Source organism: Phyllobates terribilis, unplaced genomic scaffold, assembly GCF_046119375.1.
Source record: "Phyllobates terribilis strain yellow unplaced genomic scaffold, ASM4611937v1 Scaffold_5__5_contigs__length_657084704, whole genome shotgun sequence".
Taxonomy (NCBI): Eukaryota; Metazoa; Chordata; class Amphibia; order Anura; family Dendrobatidae; genus Phyllobates; species Phyllobates terribilis.
The window spans coordinates 28067487-28094897 of NW_027362765.1; the positions used below are offsets into that span (position 1 = coordinate 28067487).

Sequence of the window (27411 nt, forward strand, 5' to 3'; positions counted from 1 at the left end):
CAAATACAGCGATGCACACTGCCCAGCGGGAGCGCAACGACCCAGGAATGGTCCAGGAAGCTTTGTAACGATCAGCGATCTCACAGCAGGGGCCTGATTGTTGCTACCTGTCAGACATAATGAGATCGCTAGCGAGATCGCTATTGCGTCACCAAAAATCGTCACTCATTAGCGATCTCGCTAGCGATCTCGTTATGTGTGACGGGGTCTTAAGGGTCTTAGGTGTGGCTCTTTGCTTTTCTATGTTATTTCTTAGTCTCTAAGATAAAGATAAAGAGACTCCTTATCTCAACATACACAGACTGCAAGCAAGGAGATGTATGTTGAATAACCAAAATTCAGTCAGAATAGATATATAAATCCTGCTATCACAGGGGCAAAACTCATTATAATCCTATAGGCCTCCATGTTATTATTATTTATTATTATAGCGTCATTCATTCCATGGCACTTTACATGTGAAAGGGATATACATAGCACAAACAATTACAATAAATTTTGAACAATACAAGTCAGCGACTGGTACAGGAGGATTGAGGACCCTGCCTGCGAGGGTTCACAATCTACAGGGGATGGGTAAGGATACAGTAGGTGAGTGTAGAGCTGGTCATACAGCGAATGGTGGAGCGAGGGTTACTGCAGGTTGTAGGCTTGTCGGAAGAGGTGGGTCTTCAGGTTCCTTTTGAAGGTTTCCACGGTAGGCGAGAGTCTGATATGTTGGGGTAGAGAGATCCAGAGTAAGGGGGATGCACAGGAGAAAAATTGTATACGATTATGGGAAGAGGAGATAACAGAGGAGTAGAGAAGGAGATCTTGTGAGGATCGGAGGTTGCTTGTAGGTAAGTACCGTGAGACTAGGTCACAAATGTATGGGGGAGACAGGTTGTGGATGGCTTTGAATACTATGGTTAGGGTTTTGAACTGGAGTCTCTGGGCAATGGGGAGCCAGTAATGGGATTGACAGAGGAGAGGCTGGGGAATAGCGGGAGGACAGGTAGATTGGTCGGGCAGCAGAGTTTATGATAGATTGGAGGGGTGCGAGAGTGTTAGAAGGGATGCCACAGAGCAAGAGGTTGCAGTAGTCGAGGCGGGAGATGATGAGGGCGTGCACTAGTATTTTTGCAGATTCGTGGTTGACGAATGTGCGGATCAGGGAGATATTTTTCAGTTGGAGTCGGCAGGAAGTGGAAAGGGCTTGAATATGTGGTTTAAAGGAGAAGTTAGAGTCCAGGGTTACCCCGAAGCATCGGGCTTGCAGGACTGGGGAGAGTGGGCAGCCATTGACTTTGATGGATAGGTCAGTTGGGGGGGTTGAGTGAGACGGTGGAAAGATGATGAATTCAGTTTTGTCTGTGTTAAGTTTTAGAAATCTGTCAGAGAAGAAGGATGAGATAGCGGACAGACATTGTGGAATTTTTGTTAGTAGGGAAGAGATATCGGGTCCAGAGAGGTAGATCTGAGTGTCATCAGCATAGGGGTGATACTGAAAGCCATGGAACTCTATGAGCTGTCCCAGGCCGAAGGTGTACATCGAGAAGAGCAGGGGTCCTAGGACTGAACCTTGGGGGACACCGACAGATAGGGGGCGAGATGAGGAGGTGGTGTGTGAGTGGGAGACACTGAATTTCCTGTTTGTAGGAGGAGATCCAAGATCGGGCCAAGTCTTTGATGCCAAGAGAAGAGAGAGTCTGTAGTAAGAGGGAATGGTTCACTGTGTCAAAGGCAGATGACAGGTCCAGGAGGAGAAGGACAGAGTGATGTTGCTTGGATTTGGCAGTTAGTAGGTCGTTGGTTACTTTAGTCAGGGCAGTTTCAGTGGAGTGATGCGGTGGGAAGCCAGATTGGAGGCGGTCAAAGAGGGAGCAGGAGGAGAGGTGGGAAGACAGTTCAGAATGGACGTGTTGTTCCAGTAGTTTGGAGGCGTAAGGGAGAAGTGATATGGGGCGATAGCTAGACAGAGAGGATGGGTCAAGGGATGGGTGTGATCGAGGCATGTTTGAAGCATGCGGGGAAGACACCAATTGTTAGTGACAGGTTGAAAAGGTGGGTTAGGTTTGGGATGAAGACTGTGGTGAGGTTAGGGATGAGTGGGACGGGATTGGGTCAAGTTCCTTCTAATTCAATGATGTCTTCATTACTGACATCTCTTTTGTTTGAAGGTGCCTCTACTCACATAACTCTTCAAAGATTGACAGCTGTATTGACAATTTATTTCCTCTATCAATTCAATATACCACCTATTTACTACCATAAATCACCACTTATCAGCTACCACGGTTTACTACTCCTATTCCAATTAGCCTTTATAGACTTCTTCTATAGTTACCAATAACACTTACAGTATGTTATTTATGTCTCCACACCAGGGAGAACTTCAGAAACTGCATCTCATTAGCTGCAAAGTTAGTTAGTCCAAGCTTGTCCAAGATTGCTGCTAGGCACAACATGGCTGCTCAGGATATTATGGCTGACTATTCTCTTACAGAGCCAAAGTAGAAAATGAAGATGTCGTCCTCACCATGACGTAGTTATTTCTCATGTCACATGTAATGAATATCTCCTGCATTGCTGATGCCGATTCCAGTGTCGGTAAATTATACGAGAATTAGTGATTGGGAGCATGGAGGAAATGTCTTAGGAAACATTAAGGCTATGTTCACACATGGTCGGTTTTTCAGCGTTTATTGCTGCAGATTTTTATGCCAATTTTCAACTGCGTTTTGCAGTACCAGCAAAGTCTATGAGAAATCCGAATTCTCTGTTCACACATCTTGTTTTTTTTTTTGGTGTTGCGTATTTTGTGCCTTGGTTGGGTTTTTGGAAAATAGAGCATGTCACTTCTTTCAGTGTTTTTTCAGCTTTTTTCACCCATTGGAAGTAATGGGTAGTGAAAAAACCATGATGTGTGAACATAGCTATCAGGTTTTGCAGCATTTTTAGTGAAAAATAAGCAAATACAACAGTATGCGAAACGCATTTATTTTTGTGATTTTTACCATCTTGTCTTGGTCACTGAGATGGTATTAGAAGAGTTTAATTAAATTAGTGATCTGTCCAGTGTAAACATTAGCTGAGCTACCTGTGAGATTGAACAGTACCTATGACCCAATACCTATGGCCCAGAGAAATTGAACAATGCCTGTGCAACTGAATGGCAGACCCCATAGTGTGAACGTAAATAGTGTCCTACAAACGCAATGCATTGCCAGTGTCTAAACTATTCCTGAACAATTCACTCCCCCACTATGCCAAAACCCGAACGAGATTTATTTTTTCACAGAACATTATGTACATGCATGAATAGAGCCAGAAGGACAGTGAACAAAACGCACAAAACACATCAAAAAACGCAAAACCTGTGTTTTTGACACAGCAAATTTCCTGCCAGAGTTGGGTTTTGCTGCAGATTTGTGATGCTGAAAAAACCCAACATGTGTGAACATAGCCTAACATGTTCTGTATTTGGTCAGTATTTTACCTTTAGTATTTGTAAGTCAAAAGCAGGAGTGTGTGAAAAATACAGAAGTGGTGACGTGTTACTTTTCCTCTGATTGTTCCACTCCTGATTTTGGCTTGGCCTTAGTCAGCAATTCAACTTATGTTCCAGTCCGTACAAGACAATAGAGAATACAACATCGTTACACGCTACACTTTCCATCTCCTGATATGTTTCCCTTTATTATCTCCAGTAGTTGTATTATTACATCGGATTCTTTATAATGTCACATTGGTTCATCTTCTTCCCCTTCAGGTCTCTGCAATATTGGATATTCTTGGTGGAGATCTTTTATCTAAGAGAATTTCTGATTTACCTATCAAGGATGGATAGGGACAGGGGCAAGATGGTGGAGAGGATATTACACCTAACCCTAGAGATCCTTTTCCGGCTTACTGGAGAGGTGAGAGATTCTGATGATGTCACATTACATCATTCTTATCTATGGGAATAACAGATGGACAGAACTGGAGAGGTGAGGACTTTGGAAATGTCTGTAGTGAGATGTATTACTGTGTCTCTCCATAACCAGGATTACACAGTAGTGAAGAAGAGCTCTAGTAAGACCTATCAGGTTCTTGTGTCTGAGGGATGGAGAAGAACATTGAGCCCAATCACAGGGCCTCCACCTCACTCCTTGATACATGAGGACATCAATGACCAGAAGATCCTAGAACTCACCTACAAGATGATTGAGCTGCTAACTGGAGAGGTGACACTGCTGGGAATGCTGGGACATTATACAATAATGCTATGAAGGGATCTGGGGGATGACTGTATCATTGTATGTGTCAGGTTCCTATAAGATGTCAGGATGTCACCGTCTATTTCTCCATGGAGGAATGGGAGTATTTAGAAGGACACAAACATCTGTACAAGGATGTCATGATGGAGGTTCCCCAGCCCCTCACATCACCAGGTAATAGACACCACTAAATACACACGGCCTATAGTTATCTGTATGTAAAGAATGAATTCAGTCCCTGTATGTGTTTCCTCCAGTTCTGTCCAGTAAGATGACAACACCAGAGAGATGTCCCCGTCCTCTTCTTCCACAGGACTGTAAACAAGAAATTCCCAATGTTCCTCTGGATCATCAGGTAGATGGAGAGAAGGTGTCATGAGATCTCCCCGAAGGCCATGACCTCACTATCAGTATTCGGTCAGTATTTTTTCTCAGGAGTGGGAGCCAAAACCACGAGTGGGTTAAAAATGCAGAATTGGTGACTTGTTTTTATTATACCTTTTCTCTGATTGTTCCTCACCTGGTTTTGGCTCCCACTCCTGAGAAAAAATACTGACCAATACTGATAGACGGACTATGGCCTAAGATATGTAAACGGCTGTGAAGGTCTTGTGCTCAGTCTTGTTTTATCCACCAGTATTATATGTTTTATACTTGTGTAATGAGAACGGTGGAGATGACAGGATTAGAGCTGATCATAGATGTGACTTCTACATCTGTCTGTGACTTTTACAATATTTGTTTCAGGGTGAAGATCTGACCCATATTAATACTACAGAGACATATGTGAGGGGTGATGAGCGGTGTAAAGAGGAGATTCCTACATATGACTACCCAGGTGAGTAATAACCACTAAATACAGAGTCGCAGATTCTTCTCAGTCACCGGCTGTGGCCGCTTTATCGATCTGTGTTGGAGTCTGGACATATCACAGTCGTGTGGTCACCATTTTCCTGCATGTTCCTTCATAAAAAGCTGTTCAAATTACTTTAAGCACTGAAAGCCCTTCTTCTATAGAGACTACAACTTGGAGGATCAGTATTGCTGATCAGAGTCTGTGCCAAGAAACTTTTTTATATATATATATATAGATAGATAGATAGATAGATAGATAGATAGATAGAGAGAGAAGCAGATGTCGCAGTGTTAATGGCGTCCTTTCATGATCTTGAACGTATCCATAAATCGTAGTGGGGAAGGGGTTCCCAACCTTGGACGTATGGATACATCCTGGCGATCGTGCGGGTTCAGGAGCTGTGCACACACAATAGCCGCTGGGAGTTCAGCTAACACATAGCAGCTGACACCCGGATCTCACAGCCAAGCGCAGTGTTCGCACTGCCACCAGCTATTTAACCCCTTAAATGCTGCGATTGATATTGATCACATTTAGGAGACCCGAGATCGTCAGGACGAAATCCAGGTCACCATCCTATGGAAAGCCTGTTTGACCATGCTAAAAGAATGGTCTAAGGGGCTTCTGTCAGTGCAGCTCTGACAGGTATAAAGCATTGCAATGCATTATACCAGCGATCAAAGCCATGAAAGTCCCATAGAGGGACTAAGTAAAAAAAAGTTTTAAAAAATGTGTAAAAAATATTTAAAAAAAATAAACCACAAGAATAATAAATATTATACCCATAAATCTGTATTTTTGTCTTAAAAAAAAACAAAAAAAAACCAACCCAGAAACAATAATATTTGCTATCACCGCGTCCGGAACGAACCCGACCTATAAAACTCACATGAGTTAACCCCTTTAGTGAACACCATAAAATAATAAATAAAAAAAGAAAAACTATGCTGTCATCATACCATTGAACAAAAAGTGGGATAAAATGCGATCAAACAAGACAAATGTAAATAAAAATGGTATTGCTGAAAATGTAATTTTTCCCCTGCAAAAAAACAACCCACCATACAGCTCTATCAGTGAAAAAAATAAAAAGCTGTACCTCTCAGAATAAAGCGATGCAAAAATAATTTTTTCTATAAAAGTTTTTGTGTAAAAGCGACAAAACATAAAAAATGGTATAAATGTGATATCGCTGTAATCATACTGACCCGAAGAATAAAGCTACCTTATCAATTTTACCACACATGGAACGACATAAAAAAATTACAATTCCTGAATTGCTGTTTTTTGTTCTTCTACCTCTCAAAAATCAGAATAGAAAGTGATCAAAAATTGTTATATGCCTGAAAATGGTACCAATAAAAATGTAAACTTGTCTCACAAAAATCAAGCCCTCACATGACTGTCAGCAGAAATATGGAAAAATTATAGCTCTCAAAATATGACAATGCAAAAACTTTTTTTGCAAAAAAAGTCCATTAGTGTGATAGCAGCCAAACATAAAAACACAATATAAATCTGGTATCACTATAATCGCATCGACCAGAAGAATAAAGTCGTCTAATCACTTATACCACACAAGGAACAGCATAAAAAATAAATAAAGCCATTTCTTCACCTGCTGTTGACTTGTTCAATCTACCTCCCAAAGACCGCAGTAAGGCTCGGCTCATATTTATCCTGTGCTTTACGCTGAGCGCTTACATTGGGGTTTCTGTGTAAATCTCTGAAATATGTGATTCAGATGGAATCTCCGGTGTAAAATTCCTATAATGAGGCAGATGGAGGCACTGTTGACGCCGTCTGACCTGTGATCCGTTGATGTCCGTCTTTTTAGACGTGCATAAAAACGCAGTCCGCCACAGTTTTATGAACTTCTGAAAAGAAGTACAATGCTGAACAGAGGCCAGACGGAGTCTAGAGTAACTCTGCTGCCTCATCCTAGTGAATGGATCCTTCGGGGGTTTCATCTCAATCATGTCATTCCAAGATTTAGATGGAACCCCAATGTAAGTGCTCAGCGTAGAGCCAGGATAAATGTGATCCAAAATGTTATGTAAATGTTCCCAATAAAAACTTCAAATCAATCCATGTAAAAAAGCAAGTCCCCACTCAGGTACATCATCTGTCAATAGAAATATAAGGTCTTCCACGTTACTGGTAGCGCAAGGTGCTCACTACACATCTAGATAAATTCCTTAACGGGTCTAATTTCCAAAATGGGGTCACTTGTGGGGAGTTTCTACTGTTTAGGCACATTAGGGGCTCTCCAAACATGACATGGTGCCGCCTATCCCAGACAATTTTGCACTCCAAAGTTCAAATGGCACTCTTTCCCTTCCAAGCTGTACCATGCGAACAAACAATAATTTTCCGCTACATATTGGGTATCGACGTACTCAGGAGAAATTGCACAACAAATTTTATGGTGTATTTTCTCCTGTTACCCTTGTGAAAATGCAAAAGTTGGGGCTAAAGTAACATTTTTGTTGGAAAAAGTAACATTTTCATTGCTTTAGTTCCAGTGAAGCACCTGAAGGGTTAATAAACTTCTTGATTGTGGTTTTGAGCAGTTTGAGGGGTGCAGTTTTTAAAATGGTGTCACTTTTGGGTATTTTCTGTCATATATGCCCCTCAAAGTTACTTCAAATGTGATGTGGTCCCCAAAAAAATGGTTTTTAAAATTTTGTTGGAAAAATTAGAAATTGTTGAAAAACTCTTAACCCTTATAACCTCCTAACGAAAAAAACAAAACAAATGTAAAGTTGACATTTGGTAAATGTTATTTATTAACTATTTTGTGCGACATAACTCTTTGGTTTAACCCCTTTACGACCTTGAACATATAGGTACGTCCAAGGTCATCTACTCCCCTTTTATGCGGGCTCAGCGCTGAGCCCACATCTTTCCTGGCACAGGACAGCTGATTTGATCAGCTGTCATGTGCATCTAAGAGCCACGGGGAGAATTGCGATCCATCTGAGGTGGTTGACATGTTAAATTACGCTGTCAATCATTGACATCGGCATTTAACTCAAATGCATCTGAAGCACGGCGTCATAACACCCGCTCATCGGCACCCCTGTCACATGATCGTGGGGCGCCAATGGGTTAGCATGACAGCCAGAGGTCTGCAGAACACCCCCGTGCTTGTCATTGCAGATCTCCGATGGACGATGATGATTTCTGCTGCACAAGCAGAGCTGGAGCCCAGCTATGTGTAGCACAGGCGATCAGATGATAGCAGCTTCAAGTCTCCGAAGGGGACTATTGAAGCAAGTAAAAAAAAAATGTTTTTTTAAAAAAAAAAAAAACCTAAAAATATATACAAGTCCAAATTGCCCCCCCTTTTGCCACATTCAAAATTTAAAAAAATCAAACAAAAAACACATATATGGTATCGCTGCGTTCAGAAACGCCTGATCTATCAAATTATAAACTAAATTAATCAGATCAGTATATGGCGTAACGAGAAAAAAAATCAAAATGTCAGAATTCCAAAAATTTTGGGTCGCTGCAACATTGCAACAAGATGCAATAACAGGCGATCAAACATTGTATCTACCCCAAAATGGTATCAATAAAAACATCAGCTTGGCACGCAAAAAAATAAGCCCTCACTCAGCCCCAGATCACGAAAAATTGATATGCTACGGGTCTGGGAAAATGGCGCCATTTGGTTTTTACAAACTTTTGGATTTTTTTTTTCAACACTTAAAAAAGAACCTACTGTATATACATTTAATATCTACAAACTCGTAATGACCTGGAGAATCATAATGACAGGTCAGTTTTAGCATTTAGTGAACATGGGGGAAAAAACAAAACAATTGTGGAATTGCACTTTTTTTTGTTGCAATTTCACTGCACTTGGAATTTTTTTCCTGTATTACAGTATACTATATGGTAAAATCAATGGTGTCGTTCAAAAGCACAACTTGTCCCACAAAACACATGCCATGTTGATGTAGAAAAAAAAAAGTTATGGCTCTGGGCAGGGCTGTGGAGTCGGTGCTCATTTTGGTGGAGTCGGTATAAAATGGACCGACTCCGACTCCTAAAATATATAATAAATTGGGTGCAGTAGATCAATGCAGTTTGTGGGGAATATTTTTTCATAGGAATTTGGGAAAGTTATGAAATGTCCTATAAATGGCTGTTATATTCCTGATCTAAGGCTACATTCACACACAGCGTTTTTGCTGCATTTTTTGAGGATACGTTTTTCAGCTGCAAAAGCAGATCAGCTTTTTAAAAAACCGCATCACCTGAAAGGTTTTTGAGCTCATAGATAATGTTTTCAATAGCAAAAGCAGATTAGAAAAACGCCGAACAAACTGACATGCTTATTCTTTGTGAGGATCCGTTTTTGAGCCCAAAAAAGGATCCTCACAAAACGATGTGTCTGAATGTCATATCTTGAAACCCATTGACTTTGCTGGGATGCCCAAAGACACTGCATTTTACTGCAAAAAACGGATCCGCAAAAACGCTGTTTGTGAATCATGGCCGTAGCCAGCGAGGGGCAGGGGGGGCAGCTGCCCCCCCCTTAGAAGCAGGGGCATGCACCTATCAAAACTCACTTGTATGCTGCAGTGCTCCCGTCCTGCCCTGGCTCCAGACTGCAGGGGTCAATCTCCCCTCCTCTGTCCTGTCTTCTGCCGTCTTCACCAGAGAGAGGAGGGGGAGGGGTGCTTGCCCTGCACAGGATCCGATTCCTGGGCCCCGAGCTGGAGAAAGTGAAAGTACTACTGCTCATCTCTGTCACAGGAAGGTAACATGCTAATATTGTAGGTGATTATTATGTGCTCTCTGTACAATGTGTGTGAACTATATGTGCGATGTACTATTTGCTGTCTGTAGCTGTCATCTGTCTATCACACTCTATCCCTCCCTCTATCTATCCCTCCCTCTATCTCTATCCATTCATCTATCCCTCCAGCTATCCATCATTATATTCTATCTAAATATCTTGATTATTGTATCATAAAAATGATTAAATGTCTGATGTTCACATTGTACTACAATAAATTTTTCACTTAAATATAAGCAATATATGTGGGAGTCAGAGTCGTGGAGTCGGAGTCGGTGTAAGGGAAATTGAGGAGTCTGAGTCGGAGTCGCAGGTTTGGCTTACCGACTCCACAGCCCTGGCTCTGGGAAGAAGGGGAGCAAAAATGAAAACGCAAAAAAATGGAAAATCGAAAGGTTGTGAAGGGGTTAAGGCATAAAAATTTAAAATTAAAAAATTCGAAATTTTCACCAAATTTCTGATATTTTCACAAACACAAGTTACGTACAAATTTTACCACTATCATGAAGTACAACATGTACAGTGGATGTTGTGTATATGGACTTTTCAAAAGCTTTTGATACGGTTCCACACAAAAGGTTGATACATAAAATGAGAACAATGGGGATAGGGGAAAATATATGTATGTGGGTTAAGAATTGGCTCAGTGATAGGAAACAAAGGGTGGTTATTAATGGAAAACACTCAGACTGGGTCTCAGTTAACAGTGGGGTACCACAGGGGTCAGTATTGGGCCCCCTTCTTTTTAACATATTTATTAATGACCCTGTAGGGGGCATACAGAATAATATTTCAATATTTGCAAATGACACTAAACTCTGCAGGGTAATCAATACAGAGGAGGACAATTTTATATTACAGGAGGATCTATGTAAACTAGAAGCTTGGGCTGATAAATGGCAAATGAGCTTTAATGGGGATACATGTAAGGTAATGCACTTGGGCAGAGGAAATAAAATGTATAATTATATGCTTAATTGTAAAACACTGGGCAAAACTGTAACTGAAAAAGACCTGGGTGTATTGGTGGACGACAAGCTCACGTTTAGTGGCCAGTGTCTGGCAGCTGCTGCAAAGGCAAATAAAATAATGGGATGCATTAAAAGAGGCATAGATGCTCATGAGGAGAACATAATTTTACCTCTATACAAGTCACTAGTGCGACCACACTTAGAATACTGTGTACAGTTCTGGTCTCCGGTGTATAAGAAAGACATAGCTGAACTAGAGCGGGTGCAGAGAAGAGCGACCAAGGTTATTAGAGGACTGGGGGGTCTGCAATACCAAGACAGGTTATTACACTTGGGGTTATTTAGTGTGGAAAAAAGAAGGCTTAGGGGTGATCTTATTACTATGTACAAGTATATGAGGGGACAGTACAAAGACCTTTCTACTGATCTTTTTACTCTGAGGCCAGAGACGGGAACAAGGGGGCATCTTCTACGTCTGGAGGAAAGAAGGTTTAATCATAATCACAGACGGGGATTCTTTACTGTAAGAGCAGTGAGACTATGGAACTCTCTGCCACATGATGTTGTAATGAGTGATTCACTATTAAAATTTAAGAAGGGCATGGATGCCTTTCTTGAAAAGTATAATATTACAGGTTATATATACTAGATTCCTTGATAGGGCGTTGATCCAGGGAACTAGTCTGATTGTCGTATGGAGTCGGGAAGGAATTTTTTCCCCAATGTGGATCTTAGTGTTTGCCACATGGGTTTTTTTTTTGCCTTCCTCTGGATCAACATGTTAGGCTATGGGTTGAACTAGATGGACTTAGTTTTTAAGGTTGAAGGCAGACTATGTTACTATGTCATTAAAAAACAGTTTCAGAATCACTGGGATTGAAGAGTTCCAGAGTTATTACCTCATAAAGAGACATTGGTCAGAATTGAAAAACTTTACCTGATTGGGAAGGTGAAAACAGGCTGGGTAGTGAAGGGGTTAAACTGTACAAGCTGTGTGAGAGTACCTCAGGGTACACCCATACATTTAGGGTTTACGGTAGGGAGGAAGACCTGGATTGAACTTCCTTAATGCCCTACAGTCCTGGGAATGAGTGTGAATTGCTGCATCCACTGCTGGATCAGGGTTATCACCTTTATGTGGATAACTTGAACACCAGCACCTCCATTGTCCAAGTCCCTCTCTGACAGAGGTACTGTTGCATGTGACACCATTCAAATAAAATCAGAGAGGTCTCAGTAAGCGGCTAAATGGGCAACTGCTGAGAAAGGGTGAAAGCAGAGCCCAATGCAGCGACCACATGCTAGTGGTCAAGCCTAAGGACAAGAGGGATGTTCTTATCATGACCACTATTCACCGTGACAACAGCTCCCTTGTCACTGTCCTAGGTACTACAACAGAAGTCCCAAAGCCAGATTGTATCCTGGAATATAATAAGTACATAGGGGGGTGTAGATCTCTCAGATCAGGTCCTCAAACCATACAGTGCCATGCGAAAAGCAAATGTATGGTACAAAAAGCAAAAGTATTGTACATAAAGTTGGCCGAACACATCATACAGATGGCACTGTGCTGTTTCGATGGGCAGGCAGTACAGGGACTTCCAGCAGTTTCAAGAGGTAGTCATCAAGGCCCTAATGTGTCGCACTCAGGAAGGTGAGGGTCCCAGTACTTCTGAGACTGATGATGCCCATATCGTACCAGGGCAATATTTTCCCAGTGAGATCCTCCAAACTGCGAGGAGGGGAAGAGCACAGAAAAGGTGCAGAGTATGCTCCAAGGGGAAATATGAAAGGACATAATTTACCATAGTGAAACCTGGCCTTTGCATTAAGGATTGCTTCAAAGCGAGCCACTTGTCCATAAATTGATAAAATTAGGTTTTACCATGTACAAAACCATTTTATAGCCTGATATATTCTGCAAAACTTAATATCACTACATTATAAATTCATATACCAGTAATACCAAAAGCATTATTAATATAATTATGCCCTTAGATTAATTCCATGAGGGGTGTACTTTCCAAAATGGGGTCACTTGTGGGGGGTTTCCACTGTTTAGGCACATCAGGGGCTCTGCAAACGCAACATGACGTCCGCTATCTATTCCAGCCAATTGTGTGCTCCAAAAGTCAAATGTTGCTACTTCCGAGCCCTGCCGTGCACTAAAACAGTAGTTTTCCACCACATATGGGGTATCTGCTTACTCAGGAGGAATAGCACAACAAATTGGAGGGTAAACTTTCTCCTGTTAGCCTTGAGTAAATAAAAAATATTGGTGCTAAAGGAACATTTTTGTGGAATAAAATTTTAATTTTTTCCGTCCACATTGCTTTATTTCCTGTGAAGCCCCTAAGCGTAAATATATGTGATTTTGAGAGGTGCAGTTTTTTAAAATGGTGTCACTTTGGGGTATTTCCTGCCAAATAGGCCTCTCAGTCACTGCAAATATGATGTGGTCCCTAAAAAAAATAAAAAAAAATGGTTTTGTTGGAAAAATAAAAAATTGCTGATAAACTTTTAACCCTTCTAACTTCGTAACAGAAAAAAATTGTTTGAATAGAGATGCTGATGTAAAGTAGACATGAGGTAAATACTATTTATTTACATTTTGTAACATACCTGGCGGCGTCCTTGCATAGTGGTCCATCTCCCACTGTGCAAGAGCGCGCACTTGATCTCCAGTCCAGGGTGTCTCTCTGGCTTCCCTCCATGCTGTCTGTTTGCTTCTGTGTCTACTGCTTAAGGGCGGCGCCCGATCACTTCCTGCTTTTTGTACCTGCTGCAGGCAGACCCCTTGTGCGTCCTCAGCCTATTGCTGTCTATCACCTGGTATTTAAACCAGCTGCCCCAATTAACTGATGCCTGAGCATCTTGCCCTGTCAGTTGGCTTTTGTCGCTGACATGCCAGGTCCTGTCTATGTTACCTGTCTTGCAGTATCTGTTTCCATGTCTGTACTGTGTCCTATCTGTGTACCTTAACCTGCAGTCTGTACTTGTTCCTTGCCTGTTCATTCCGCCTTCCTGGAGGCTGTATTTCCAGGCCAGTCTGAACACGCTCCTTGCCTGTTCGTCCCGCCTCTCTGGGGGCCGTATTCCCAGACCCGCTCCTGTATCCCGCTGCTGTGTCGGTCTCTTCCGTACACTCAGTTCCAGTCTGAACTCTCTCCTATCTTTTACCTGTTTTTTCTCTATGTCCGTTCCTTTCCTTTTTCTGCAGAGTCTGTACTCGTACCTAACTCCTGCTCGTTGTCACTGTACTTCCGTTTGTGAGTTTGTGGTCCACTCGCTACTTCTCTGCAAGTACCCTGTGGGTATCTGGTTCTGCCTTTCCCTTCTAGTCTGTTCTGTGTGAACAGAGCCTTGTCCACCGCGTCTGCGGTTTTAGCTTTGCTCAGCTCTGTCCGCCGCGTCTGCGGTTTTAGCTTTGCTCAGCTCTGTCCGCCGCGTCTGCGGTTTTAGCTTTGCTCAGCTCTGTCCGCCGCGTCTGCGGTTTTAGCTTTGCTCAGCTCTGTCCGCCGCGTCTGCGGTTTTAGCTTTGCTCAGCTCTGTCCGCCGCGTCTGCGGTTTTAGCTTTGCTCAGCTCTGTCCGCCGCGTCTGCGGTTTTAGCTTTGCTCAGCTCTGTCCGCCGCGTCTGCGGTTTTAGCTTTGCTCAGCTCTGTCCGCCGCGTCTGCGGTTTTAGCTTTGCTCAGCTCTGTCCGCCGCGTCTGCGGTTTTAGCTTTGCTCAGCTCTGTCCGCCGCGTCTGCGGTTTTAGCTTTGCTCAGCTCTGTCCGCCGCGTCTGCGGTTTTAGCTTTGCTCAGCTCTGTCCGCCGCGTCTGCGGTTTTAGCTTTGCTCAGCTCTGTCCGCCGCGTCTGCGGTTTTTGCTTTGCTCAGCTCTGTCCGCCGCGTCTGCGGTTTTTGCTTTGCTCGGCTCTGTCCGCCGCGTCTGCGGTTTTTGCTTTGCTCGGCTCTGTCCGCCGCGTCTGCGGTTTTTGCTTTGCTCGGCTCTGTCCGCCGCGTCTGCGGTTTTTGCTTTGCTCGGCTCTGTCCGCCGCATCTGCGGTTTTCGCTTTGCTCGGCTCTGTCCGCCGCGTCTGCGGTTTTCGCTTTGCTCGGCTCTGTCCGCCGCGTCTGCGGTTTTCGCTTTGCTCGGCTCTGTCCGCCGCGTCTGCGGTTTTCGCTTTGCTCGGCTCTGTCCGCCGCGTCTGCGGTTTTCGCTTTGCTCGGCTCTATCCGCCGCGTCTGCGGTTTTCGCTTTGCTCGGCTCTGTCCGCCGCGTCTGCGGTTTTCGCTTTGCTCGGCTCTGTCCGCCGCGTCTGCGGTTTTCGCTTTGCTTGGCTCTGTCCGCCGCATTTGCGGTTTTCGCTTTGCTCGGCTCTGTCCGCCGCGTCTGCGGTTTTCGCTTTGCTCAGCTCTGTCCGCCGCGTCTGCGGTTTTCGCTTTGCTCAGCTCTGTCCGCCGCGTCTGCGGTTTTCGCTTTGCTCAGCTCTGTCCGCCGCGTCTGCGGTTTTCGCTTTGCTCAGCTCTGTCCGCCGCGTCTGCGGTTTCGAATTTGTCTCCCAGTCTGTACTGGACCCTACCCAGCCTGCGCTCTAGTCTGCCTGTCCCTGTATTCCCCTGTGTGGGTCATCAGCCGTGTCCGGAGTCTGACCTGGAGTAGACCCTGGTTCCTCTGCTCGGTTCCTCCCTGGTGCACTGGCGTCGTATGCCGTCGTGCGACCTTGGTCGGATCGGGCAGATACTTAGTTATGCCCCTCCAGGCACTCTCCGGTTCATGGCACAGTGGAATCACTACATAAACAAGCACACGCCAGTCAGTCCTGGCGTGTGCATTACACATTTTTGTCTGATATAACTGTTTTAAAACCCTTAACTCTCAATGATGAACATAGCACGTCATGAGTGGGTGTTAGTTCCCGCTCTTTGCCATGCTATGTCCATCATGCATTTAAACTGTCACTGCATGTAAACATGCAGTGACAGTTCCACACCGACAGCTGTCAGTGACAGCTGAGCAGCATGGGAAGAGGTGCGGGCACACGTGCTGTCGGTCCCGCACCCAGATCGCTGTGATTGCGCAGGAGATGCTGAAATATCAGCACCTCCTGCCCTATCACAGCAGGAGCTCAGCACTGCCAGTGGCTGAGCTCCTGCACTAAAGAGCCGGGAGCGGTGTCAGCACCGCCCCTGGCTGTTAGCTCCCTAAATGCTGCGATCAAATGCTATCCCGGGGGTCCGATTGTTGCCATGGTGACTACAGAAAGCTTCTGAGACCATGCTCCAAACATAGTCCTAGAAGCCTTCAGTACTGATACAATGCACTGCAATGCTAGTTCATTGCAATTCATTATAACTGTGAAAAAAGTGAAAGTCTCCTAGAGGGACTAAGTAAAAAAAATCTATAAAAAAATCTATATATATTTAAAAATAAAAAATCTTACAATAATAAATACAAATTTTTATATATTATATAAAAAGTACACATATTTGGTTGGTATCTCCAAGTCTGGAACAACCCGATCTATAAATATGTCATACTAGTTAACCCCTTAAGTGAACGCCGTAAAAAAAAAAAAGCATAGTTTGCAGCAATTTTTTTTTTTATCATCATACAGCTGGAAAAAAGTGGAATAAAACGCTATAAAAAAGACGAATATAATAAAAATGGTACCGTTGAAAACGTTATCTTGTTCCACAAAAAACAAGCCGCCATACAACTCCATCAGCCGAAAAATAAAAAATTTATAGCTCTTAGAGTAAAGCGATGCAAAAATAATTATTTTTTTAAAGTTTTTATTGTGGAAAAGCGCCAAAACATAAAAAACAATATAAATGTGGACTGAAAAAAAGTAATTAGCTCATATCACCTGATACTCACAGGAATCCCAGGCTCACGGATTAGTGTCCAGCATACACTTGTAAGGATATATAGAAAAAGTAAAATCCGGTGCCACAAGCGATAAATCCTTTATTCCAAAAATTAAAAATCACATGTCCCTAGGAGGGGAGCAACTGGACGCGTTTCGAGGACACAGCCCCTTATTCGTCAGTATACAAATAAATTAAAAAACAACACATTTATAATAAAAACAGTGACCACCCCTAAACATGTGTGATAGATTAGTATACACATTAGGATATTAACTCCTACTTAGACAAGATTTGCGTGCAACAAATTCTCATAGAATATACAGACATAGACTTTGGAAAAAGACAAAAAAAAAAAAACAAACAACTATTATGCAAATAATTTGCCATATGAATGCACAGAACAAAACATGCATATAAAATTATAAATGCAAGTATATATATATAATTCAATAAAAAAACATTAAATCTGATCTGTAATTCATACCTTGCGGTATACGTGCATTTAATTTCAATATCCACAATTTTTCTTTGTTATGGAGCATTTTCTCCCAATTACCGCCACGATGGGGACGTGGTACTCTCTCTATGCCTCTAATATTTAATGTACTTATATTGCCAGCATGTACCTCCCTGAAATGTTTGGAGAGACCTGATAACCTGATGGATTTTGAGGCAGGATTTGCTCCTGTAATATGTTCTGATATTCTTGCCTTAAGGGCTCTGATAGTACAGCCTATATAATATTTTGAACAGCTGGCACAAGTTGCCATATAGACAACATGGGAGGTGTTACAATTTATATAAGACTCTATGTCATATTTTCTACCTGTATGTAAATCAGAGAAACTTGGACCCACAGCGACATATTTGCACATACAGCTTCTATTTTCACCACATTTATACATACCGACATATTTCAGCCAGGTGGGACTTTGTACTTTATTATCCAAAAATAAGCTGGGTGACAACATATTGCATAAATCCTGACCTTTCCTTGAAACCACCCTACAACCTGCTTCCAATATATTAGACAATTTGTCATCCTGATATAATATGGGTAAATTCTTGAGAAAGCTTTGTTTAATGTTGTAAAAATGATCACTATATGGCATAGAGAAAGTTAATGAAGATTTCGCCTTATTGGAACTATGTTTTACTGATTGTGTCAACAAACCTTCTCTATCTTAGATGTAGCTATAGATACAGCCCTATCGATCATCCATTTTTTATATCCCCTAGATCTGTCTCGCTGACCTGGTTTTAGTTTTCTCCTCAAAACACTCTTGTTCACTGCAATTGCGTCTAGCTCTAATGAACTCACCCACTGGTAAATTTTTTCTAACATGTTTTGGGTGGCTGCTTTCAGCTCTCAAGAGAGAATTGCCGCTAAGGGGCTTGCGGTAAAGTTTAGAGGCAATTTTCCCTGTACTCACACAACCAGTCAATACGACATCCAAAAACGGAGTGGACTCCTTGTGAATCTCAATAGTGAATTTCAAATTGTAGTTGTTATTCTTCAGATAATTTAGAAATTCTGTAACAGGTGGTGCGGGAGACCCCGATGACAGACCCCATATAAGGATCATGTCATCAATGAATCTCCCGCACCACCGAATATTGTTCCTATATGGACAACATTCATTGAAAATATATTCTTCCTCCCATCTTTTCATATAAACATTGGCCAGTGAAGGGGAAAACTTAGAGCCCATCGGACAACCGCAAAGCTGTAAGTAAAATTTATCATTGAAGATGAAAAAATTACTCTTCAAAAGAAATTCCAAACTCAAAAGCAAAAATTCCTTGACACCATCAGTAAAAACGTCAGTTTGATTAAAAAAATATTGCACAACCCTCAATGCCTTATCGTGAGGTATTGAGGAATACAACTGGACAACAATATAAATGTGGTATCGCTGTAATCGTACTGACCAGAAGAATAAAGCTGCTTATCAATTTTACCACAGGCGAAACGGCAGAAAAAAAAAAAACATAAAAAGAAATCCTAAATAGTTGGTTATTGTTCATTCTGCCTCAAAAAAATCGGAATAGAAAGTGATCAAAAAATGTCATGTGCCCGAATATGGTACCAATAAAGAAGTACTCATATGACTGTGTCGGCAGAAATATAGAAAATTATAGCTCTCAAAATATGACAATGCAAAAACTTGTTTTTACAATAAAAAGCATCTTTTAATGTATGGCATCAGCTAAATATAAAAACCCGATATAAATCTGGTATTGCTGTAATCGCACTGACCCGAAGAATAGTCATCTAATCACCGCACGAGGAACGGCATAAAAAATAAATAAAACCAGTTCTTCACCTGCTGTTGATTTGTTCATTCTGGCTCCCAAAGATCGCAGTAAGGCTCAGCTCACATTTATCATTCACTCTATGCTGAGTGCTTACACCGGGGTTTCCATGTAAATCTCTGAAATACGTGATTCAGATGGAACCCCTGGCGGAAGATTCCCTATAATGAGGCAGATGGAGGCACTGTGGATGCTGTCTGACCTGTGATCCGGCGGTGTCCGTCTTTTTAGGCATGAATAAATGTGCTGTCAGTCACAGTTTTGTGCACCTCTGTAAACAAGGACACCGCTGAACAGAGGCCAAATGGAGTCCAAAGTAACTCTACTGTGTTGTTATAGTGAATGGATCCCTCAGGGGTTTAATCTGAATCACATCACTTGGAGATTTAGATGGAAACCCTGATATAATGGCTCAGCGTTGAGCGCCGGATTAGTGTGATCCAAAATGTTATGTAAAATGTTCCCAATAAAAGCTTCAACTCAATCCACAAAAAAAAATAAGTCCCCACTCAGGTCCGTCATTGGTTAATGAAAATATAGTGGGCTTCCACATTACTGGTAGTATAAGGCTATGTGCCCACGTTGCGGACCTGAAGCATATTTTTTACGCTTCTCCCTGGCGGGAAAATCGCATGCGGATATTACATGCGGTTTTCCCGGCAGGTAGAAGCGTTTGTGAGGCGTCTTTGCATGCATTTCCGCATGCGGGTTATCAAGCACTTCTCCAAGCATCACTTGGAAAAGTGCTTGACAACTTGTTCAGAATGGTAAAAATTAAAAAAATAAACTTTATACTCACCTTCCGATGCATTCTCTGCCCCGTCCGGAGTCTTGAGCGGCTCACGCTGTTGTGTGCAGGACCTGCGGTGACGTCATTGAGTCATGTGGTGGGTCACATGACTCAATGACGTGGCAGGTCCTTCAGACAACAGCGCGACGGAGGGAAAACATCAGAAGATAAGTATAAACTTTATTTTATTCTTTTTTTTTCCTTTTTCTTTGGTACCCAGGTCTGGATGAGAGTCTCCTCTCCTCCAGACCTGGGTACCATCCGCACATTGATTCCGCTGCGCTTCCGCAAAATTAATGAACATGCTGCGGATTTTTGACCGCAGCATATACGCTGCGGAAAAATCCGCAGCATGGGCATTGACATTGCGGAATGCCATTGGGGACCATGGGGTGCGGATATACATGCGTTTTTCAAGCGTTTACGCTGCGGAAATTCCGCAGCATATACGCTTGAAAAACGCTACGTGGGCACACAGCCTAAAGGCTCTGGAAAAGCAAAATGGCTCCTCGCCCTCCAAAATAAATTCAGCAAATTCTGCTCTCTTAAATCAAAATACCCTCCTTCTGAGCCCCAGTGTGCCTAAACCACATTTAGCTTCCACATGTTTGGCGGGGGTATAATTTTCAAAATGGGGTCATTTGAGGGGGGGGGAATCTGTTCTTCTAGCACTTCGGACTCTATATTCAGAGCCCCTAACACTATTCTAGGAAAATCTGCACTCCAGCAGGCAAATAGCACTCTTGAAACTTAAAGAAAATTTGTGTGGGATTTTTTTTTTTTTTTCTTGGCTTTACATTATAAACGTCTGTGAAGCACCTGGGGGGTTCAAGGTGCTCACCAAATATCTAGATACATTCCTTGAGGGGTCTAGTTTCCAAAATGGAGGCATTTGTGGGGGGTTTCTACTGGTTAGGCACATTAGGGGCTCTCCCAACGTGATATGGCGTCTGCTCTCGATTCCAGACAATTTTGCGTTCAAAAAGTCAAACGGTGCGCCTTCCCTTCCAAGCCCTGCCATGTGCCCAAACAGTGGTTTTCCTCTACACATGGGGTATCGACGTACGCTGGAGAAATTGCACAACAATTTTTGGGGTCCATTTTCTCCTGTTAACCTTGTGAAAATAAAAAATTTGGGGCTAAAAGATAATTTTTGTGAAAAAAAAATTTGATTTTTTATTTTCACGGCTCTGTTATAAACCTTCTGTGAAGCACATGGGGGTTCAAAGTGCTCACCACCTATCTAGATAAGTTTCTTAAGGGATCTAGTTTCCAAAATGGTGTCACTTGTGGGGCATTTCCACTGTATAGGCATGGCGTCCGCTCTCGATTCCAGCCAATTTTGTGTTCAAAAAGTCAAACGGTGCTCCTTCCCTTTCGAGCCCTGCCGTGCACCCCAACAGTGGTTTTCCTCCACACATGCGATATCTGCATCCTCAGGAGAAATTGACAACAAATATTGGGGTCCATTTCTACTCATACCCTTGTGAAAAAAAAATTGGGCCTAAAGTAAAATTTTTGTGAAAAAAAGTTAAATGTTAATTTTTTCCTTCCACATTCCTAGGGTTCCTGTGAAGCACCTGAAGGGTTAATAAACTTCTTGAATGTGGTTTTCAGCACCTTGAGGGGTGCAGTTTTTAGAATGCTGTCACTTTTGGGAATTTAATGTGATGTGGTCCCTAAATCCTAAGTCCTTTTTCATGTGGTCCCTAAAAAAATGGTTTTGTAAATTTTGTTAGAAAAATTAGAAATTACTGGTCAACTTTTAACCCTTGGCTTTCTAACAACAAAAAAAATTGTTTAAAAAATTGTGCTGATGTAAAGTCAACATGTGGGAAATGTTATTTATTAACTATTTTGTTATTAACTATTTTGTGTGACATCTCTTATTTAAGGACATAAGAATTCAAAGTTTGAAAATTGCTAAATTTTCAAAATTTTTGCCAAATTTCAGATTTTTTCACAAATAAACACAAGTTATATCCAAGAAATGTTACCACTATCCTGAAATACAATATGTCACAAAAAAAATCTCAGAATCAGTGGGATCCGTTGAAGCGTTCCAGAGTTATTATCTCATAAAGTGACACTGGTCAGATGTAAAAAATTAGGATTGGTCATTAACCTACAAAGTGGCTCGGCCCTTAAGGGGTTAAGGGCATAAAAATTCAAAGTTTCAAAATTCCGATTTTTATTTATTTATTGAGGGGGGGGGGGCAAATATGTGATATTTTCATAAATAAATGCAAATAATACTGACTTACATTTACCACTAACATAAAGTACGATTTGTCACAAAGCAAACATTCTCAGAATCACTGAGATACATTGAAGTATTACAGAGTTATTACCACATGAAGTGACACTGGTCAGAATTGAAAAATGTGGCCTGGTCATGAAGGTGAAAACAGGCTTGAGGGTGAAAGGGTTAATTGTCCCCTCTTTTCCGGAGGTGTAAGAGTGATTGTTCCTGCTGATCAAGAGCATTAAAAAAGGTTGAATCCATAGTTGTTTTAGGCTATCTTGTCTGAATGAATCAACTACTAAAGTCCATTGTCTGCATCCTAAAGTCATCAATTTGTGGACAATTTCGTCTAATGCCGAGATATAGTCCTTTAGGTAAACTTTTTTTTAGAGGAAAAGGAAAACTGACTTTGGGGTAAAGGGGTTAAATATCTAATATTTCTTCAAGAAACTCATCTGACTGGAAATATCGGCCCTTACAATAGTTTAGATTTCCAAGAGCTACCGAGCCATATACTCTAATTACTCCAGAGAGGTTTCATCACTAGTCACTCATTTTTTACTGATGAAGACTGCATAGTTTGACCATTTCAGTAGATGTGTTATTGTCTATAGTCACAGTTTTTGTCTACAGTAGTTAGTGCCCAAAATACTCTGATTTAACCACTTCCCGCAGCCAGTTTTTGTTCCTCACCAGGACCCATTTTTCAAATCTGACATGTGTCACTTTATGTGGTGATAATTTTGGATGCTTCTTCTGATCCCTTGATTCTGAAATATTTTTTTTCTGCCCACATTTTACGTTGCGTCTCTGGTAATTTTAGGTTTATATATTTTTTGTTTTATTTTTAAAATACCTGAAAATTGCCAAATAATTTAGAAACATTTGTAATTTTCAAACTTTAAATTTATTTGCTCCTTAATAAGATAGTAATATCATAGAAAATAGTTAACATTTACCGTATTTCTACTTTAGGTTTGCATTTTTCCAACATCCTTTTATTTGTTTGAATGATAGAAGGCTTACGAGTTTAACACGTTTTTATATATTCACTTAAATTTTCAAAACCTAGTTTTTGGGTAACCACTTTTGAAATTACTTTTGAAGGACCTTGATTTTAGAAATTTGCACTCTTCATAGTATGAAAAAAACACATTCAGCAATTAAAACAAAGTGGAATGCATACATTTTTTTTTTTTTGCAATAGTTTGCAGCCACAATTTATTGGGGGCACTGTTCGTGGTCACCTGGCAGCTCAAAAGATAGCTACCATGAACAGGTTTGGCACTGGTTAGTTTGTTTTTCAGATCCCAGTTATTGTCTTACAATTCACCCTTTAACCCCTCTACATGGATCTTGGCTTACACCCCTAGGCTTGGGCCACGGAGTTAGCTGCTGTTTGGTAATGTGAGTAGTCAAGAAGAACAGTCAGGTAGTCAGATCAGTACCAGGAGGGAAGAGAAGATATAAATCAGAAGACGTAAGAGTTATTAGAAAAGAGGCCGGGGTCACAACAGGATCAAATACACAAGCTGTGAGTTAAGCACAGAGGACTGAACCATAGAAGAACAAGGATGTATCTGGCGGCTTCCGGCAAAATGCTTTCAGCTTTAGTAGGGTGTGATGCTTTCCAATTACCTGAAGCAGGAAGCTGATTATTCCAGCTGGACAGCGCACACACCCATACTGCCACCCTTGGTGGCACTACTGGTCCCAGGCACACTAATCTTAGTGGCTGAACATGGCTTGTGCCGCCCAGAGCTTCTCGTTCTAATAGCTGCTCCATCACCAGCGCCATCTGCAGAATAAATAAGGCGGCAACTGGTGACAGATGAAGACGTTGCAGGAGCAGATCCCGGTGGAGATGTCACACACCATTTGCAGAAACCATAATTTGACACCATGGCAGAAAAACAGAATAGTACAAAACCCCATAAAGTGACTCAATTTTGGAAATTATAACCTTCTGTCAATTTCTCTATAGTTGTAGTTACTATTTTGACAGCAGAAGCATTTTCTAGAAATTACCACTCAAAGGAAGTTGCAAAGTGAAAATTGCAAATACGCCATTTTATTACCCAACACATAGTGCCCAGATTGTGCTCCAGAATACGCACACACACCATAAATTAAAAGGATTCTTCTCACTACAGCAATGTCCAATACATGGATGCTAAATGTGGTTTGGGCACACTACAAGGCTCAGAAGTGAGCGGGAAACTTGACTTTGGGAGAGTGGATTGTGCTGGATTGGTTTATGGAAGCCAGGTTGCTTTTCAAGAGCCTTTGAGCCACTAATAATGTGGAAACCTTTGTTTTTTCCATTGACAGGTGTTGGGCCTGAGTGGCTTATTTTTTTGGATGATGAGTAGAAGTATTTATTGATATCATTTTCGCCTACATCACATTTTTTGATGGCTTTTTATTCCAATATTTTGTAGGCAGAATGAACAAACAGTTGAACACCACGCTCTAATGGTTCATATTCAGGTCTTAGACTGTGAACTGTCATTGTCTAGGAGAATAATTCAATTTTGCTACATAACTTCCCATTTCTACAGACATTTTGAGAAAAAATGTTCAAAAATATCAATTTCAAGGATATTTTATTAAAAAATAATGATTGGTTTTATTTCTTGGCAGATGACTGTACCAGGAGATCAGAGGGACAAATGACATCTTCAATTTTTACATCCGATGACCTTGAGATCACACAGGATACGATTGAAGAGAATGTCATTACTTCAGATATACTAGCATCCCTTCACAGCAAAGATTTATCATCTGATCCTATGAAACAGGTCCTATGTTCTGATTCATTACCTACTACTAAGAAAAATAAAAGTCACAAAATAGGCATTGAAAAACGAATTGCTCTTAAAGTAAAGAAGCCAATTACACATTCAGAATATGGAAATAGTTTTCCCCTAAAAACATCTTTTGTTAAACATCAAAAAATTCACACAGACGAAAATGGATTTTCTTGTTCAACATGTGGGAAATATTTTAAACGGAAATCAGATCTTGTTAGGCATGAGCGAATTCACACAGGATTAAAACCATATTCATGTTCAGAATGTGGGAAATGTTATAGCCAGAAATCAGATCTTGTTAATCACCAGAGAAATCACACAGGGGAGAAGCCTTTTTCATGTTCAGAATGTGGGAAATGTTTTGTACAGAAACCATATCTTGTTAATCACCAGAGAATTCACACAGGGGAGAAGCCATTTTCATGTTCAGAATGTGGGAAACATTTTAACCAGAAATCATATCTTGCTACACACAAGAGAATTCACACAGGAGAGAAGCCATTTTCATGTTCAGAATGTGGGAAAAGTTTTAACCGAAAATGGTGCCTTCTTAGTCATCAAAAATCCCACACGGGGAGCAGCCATTATCATACCTAGATTGTGAGAAATGACTTACTGGAAAATTATATATTTTGTTGACCATCAAAAATAACTTGCACAGAAACTATATATTTTATTGACAAATTATACAAAAAAAATATAACAGACAGTCATAATTAAATAAGAAAGTGAAACTACTTTAGAACTTGCCATATTTTTTGACTATAAGACACACTTTTTTAAAAAGAAAAAATCTTGCTAATACAACCCCTGGCAAAAATTATGGAATCACCGGGCTCTGAGGATGTTCATTCAGTTGTTTAATGTTGTTGAAAAAAAGCAGATCACAGACCTGGTACAAAACTAAAGTCATTTCAAATGGCAACTTTATGGCTTTAAGAAACACTAAAAGAAATCAAGATTAAAAATGTGGTACTCGGTAAGGGTAATTTTTTTCAGACCAAGCAGAGGGAAAAAATTATGGAATCGCTCAATTCTGAGGAAAAAATTATGGAATCATGAAAAACAAACACACAAAAGAACACTCCAATACATCACTAGTATTTTGTTGCACCACCTCTGGCTTTAATAACAGCTTGTAGTCTCTGAGGCATGGACTTAATGAGTGACAAACAGTACTCTTCATCAATCTGGCTCCAACTTTCTCTGATTGCTGTTACCAGATCAGCTTTGCAGGTTGGAGCCTTGTCATGGACCATTTTCTTCAACTTCCACCAAAGATTTTCAAGTGGATTGAGATCCGGACTATTTGCAGGCCATTATCAAAAGAATCTAGTCGGCACTCCATACAGCTGGGGTGGTGCACGTGGAAAACAGTGTTTCTAGGAAAAGCAAATCCCCCCACTCACGTGTTAATGATTAATTTGTTTATTCTACAACTCACAAGACTTTTCAGCCTGTCCAAGGTTTTTTTCAATTGACATTGACCTTATGTGTCTTCTTTCAAGGAATGTTTTCACAGTTTTTGCTCTATGGCAGGATGCATTATCATCTTGAAAAATGATGTCATCATCCCCAAACATCCTTTCAATTGATGGGATAAGAAAACTGTCCAAAATATCAATGTAAACTTGGGCATTTATTAAAGATGTAATGACAGCCATCTCCCCAGTGCCTTTACCTGACATGCAGCCCCATATCATCAATGACTGTAGAAATTTGCTTGTTCCCTTCATGCAGTCATCTTTATAAATCTCATTGGAACTTCACCAAACAAAAGTTCCAGCATCATCACCTTGCCCAATGCAGATTCGCGATTCATCACTGAATATGACTTTCATCCAGTCATCCACAGTCCATGATTGCTTTTCCTTAGCCCATTGTAACCTTGTTTTTTTCTGTTTATGTGTTAATGATGCTTTTGTTTAGCTTTTCTGTATGTAAATCCCTTTTCCTTTAGGCGGTTTCTTACAGTTCGGTCACAGACATTGACTCCAGTTTCCTCCCATTCATTCCTCATTTGTTTTGTTGTGCATTTCCTGTTTTGGAGACATATTGCTTTAAGTTTCCAGTCTTGACGCTTTGATGTCTTCCTTGGTCTACCAGTATGTTTGCCTTTAACAACCTTCCCATGTTGTTTTATTTGGTCCAGATTTTAGACACAGCTGACTGTGAACAACCAACATCTTTTGCAACATTGCGTGATGATTTACCTTCTTTTAAGAGTTTGATAATCCTCTCCTTTGTTTCAATTGACATCTCTCGTGTTGGAGCCATGATTCATGTCAGTCCACTTGGTGCAACAGCTCTCCAAGGTGTGATCGCTCCTTTGTAGATGCAGACTAACAAGCAGATCTAATTTGATGCAGGTGTTAGTTTTGGAAATGAAAATTTTCAGATTGATGAAGAGTACTGTTTGTCACTCATTAAGTCCATGCCTCAGAGACTACAAGCTGTTATTAAAGCCAGAGGTGGTGCAACAAAATACTAGTGATGTATTGGAGTGTTCT

General features: G+C 41.2%; 1 protein-coding gene across 4 annotated transcripts in view; it reads left to right on the top strand.

Annotated features, from left to right (window-relative positions):
* LOC141271803 (uncharacterized) overlaps window positions 1–25747 on the top strand; it is a 45690-nt gene extending 19943 nt beyond the window's left edge. For all 4 annotated transcript variants that reach the window (XM_073681970.1, XM_073681972.1, XM_073681971.1 and 1 more), the window contains 6 exons: window positions 3752–3899; window positions 4029–4208; window positions 4292–4415; window positions 4499–4596; window positions 4989–5079; window positions 24732–25747. In XM_073681970.1, the coding sequence (XP_073538071.1) occupies window positions 3822–3899; window positions 4029–4208; window positions 4292–4415; window positions 4499–4596; window positions 4989–5079; window positions 24732–25498 (1338 nt within the window). In that variant the 5' untranslated portion in view covers window positions 3752–3821 and the 3' untranslated portion in view covers window positions 25499–25747. The remainder of the gene's footprint in view (window positions 1–3751; window positions 3900–4028; window positions 4209–4291; window positions 4416–4498; window positions 4597–4988; window positions 5080–24731) is intronic.
* Window positions 25748–27411: the final 1664 nt, after the last annotated feature.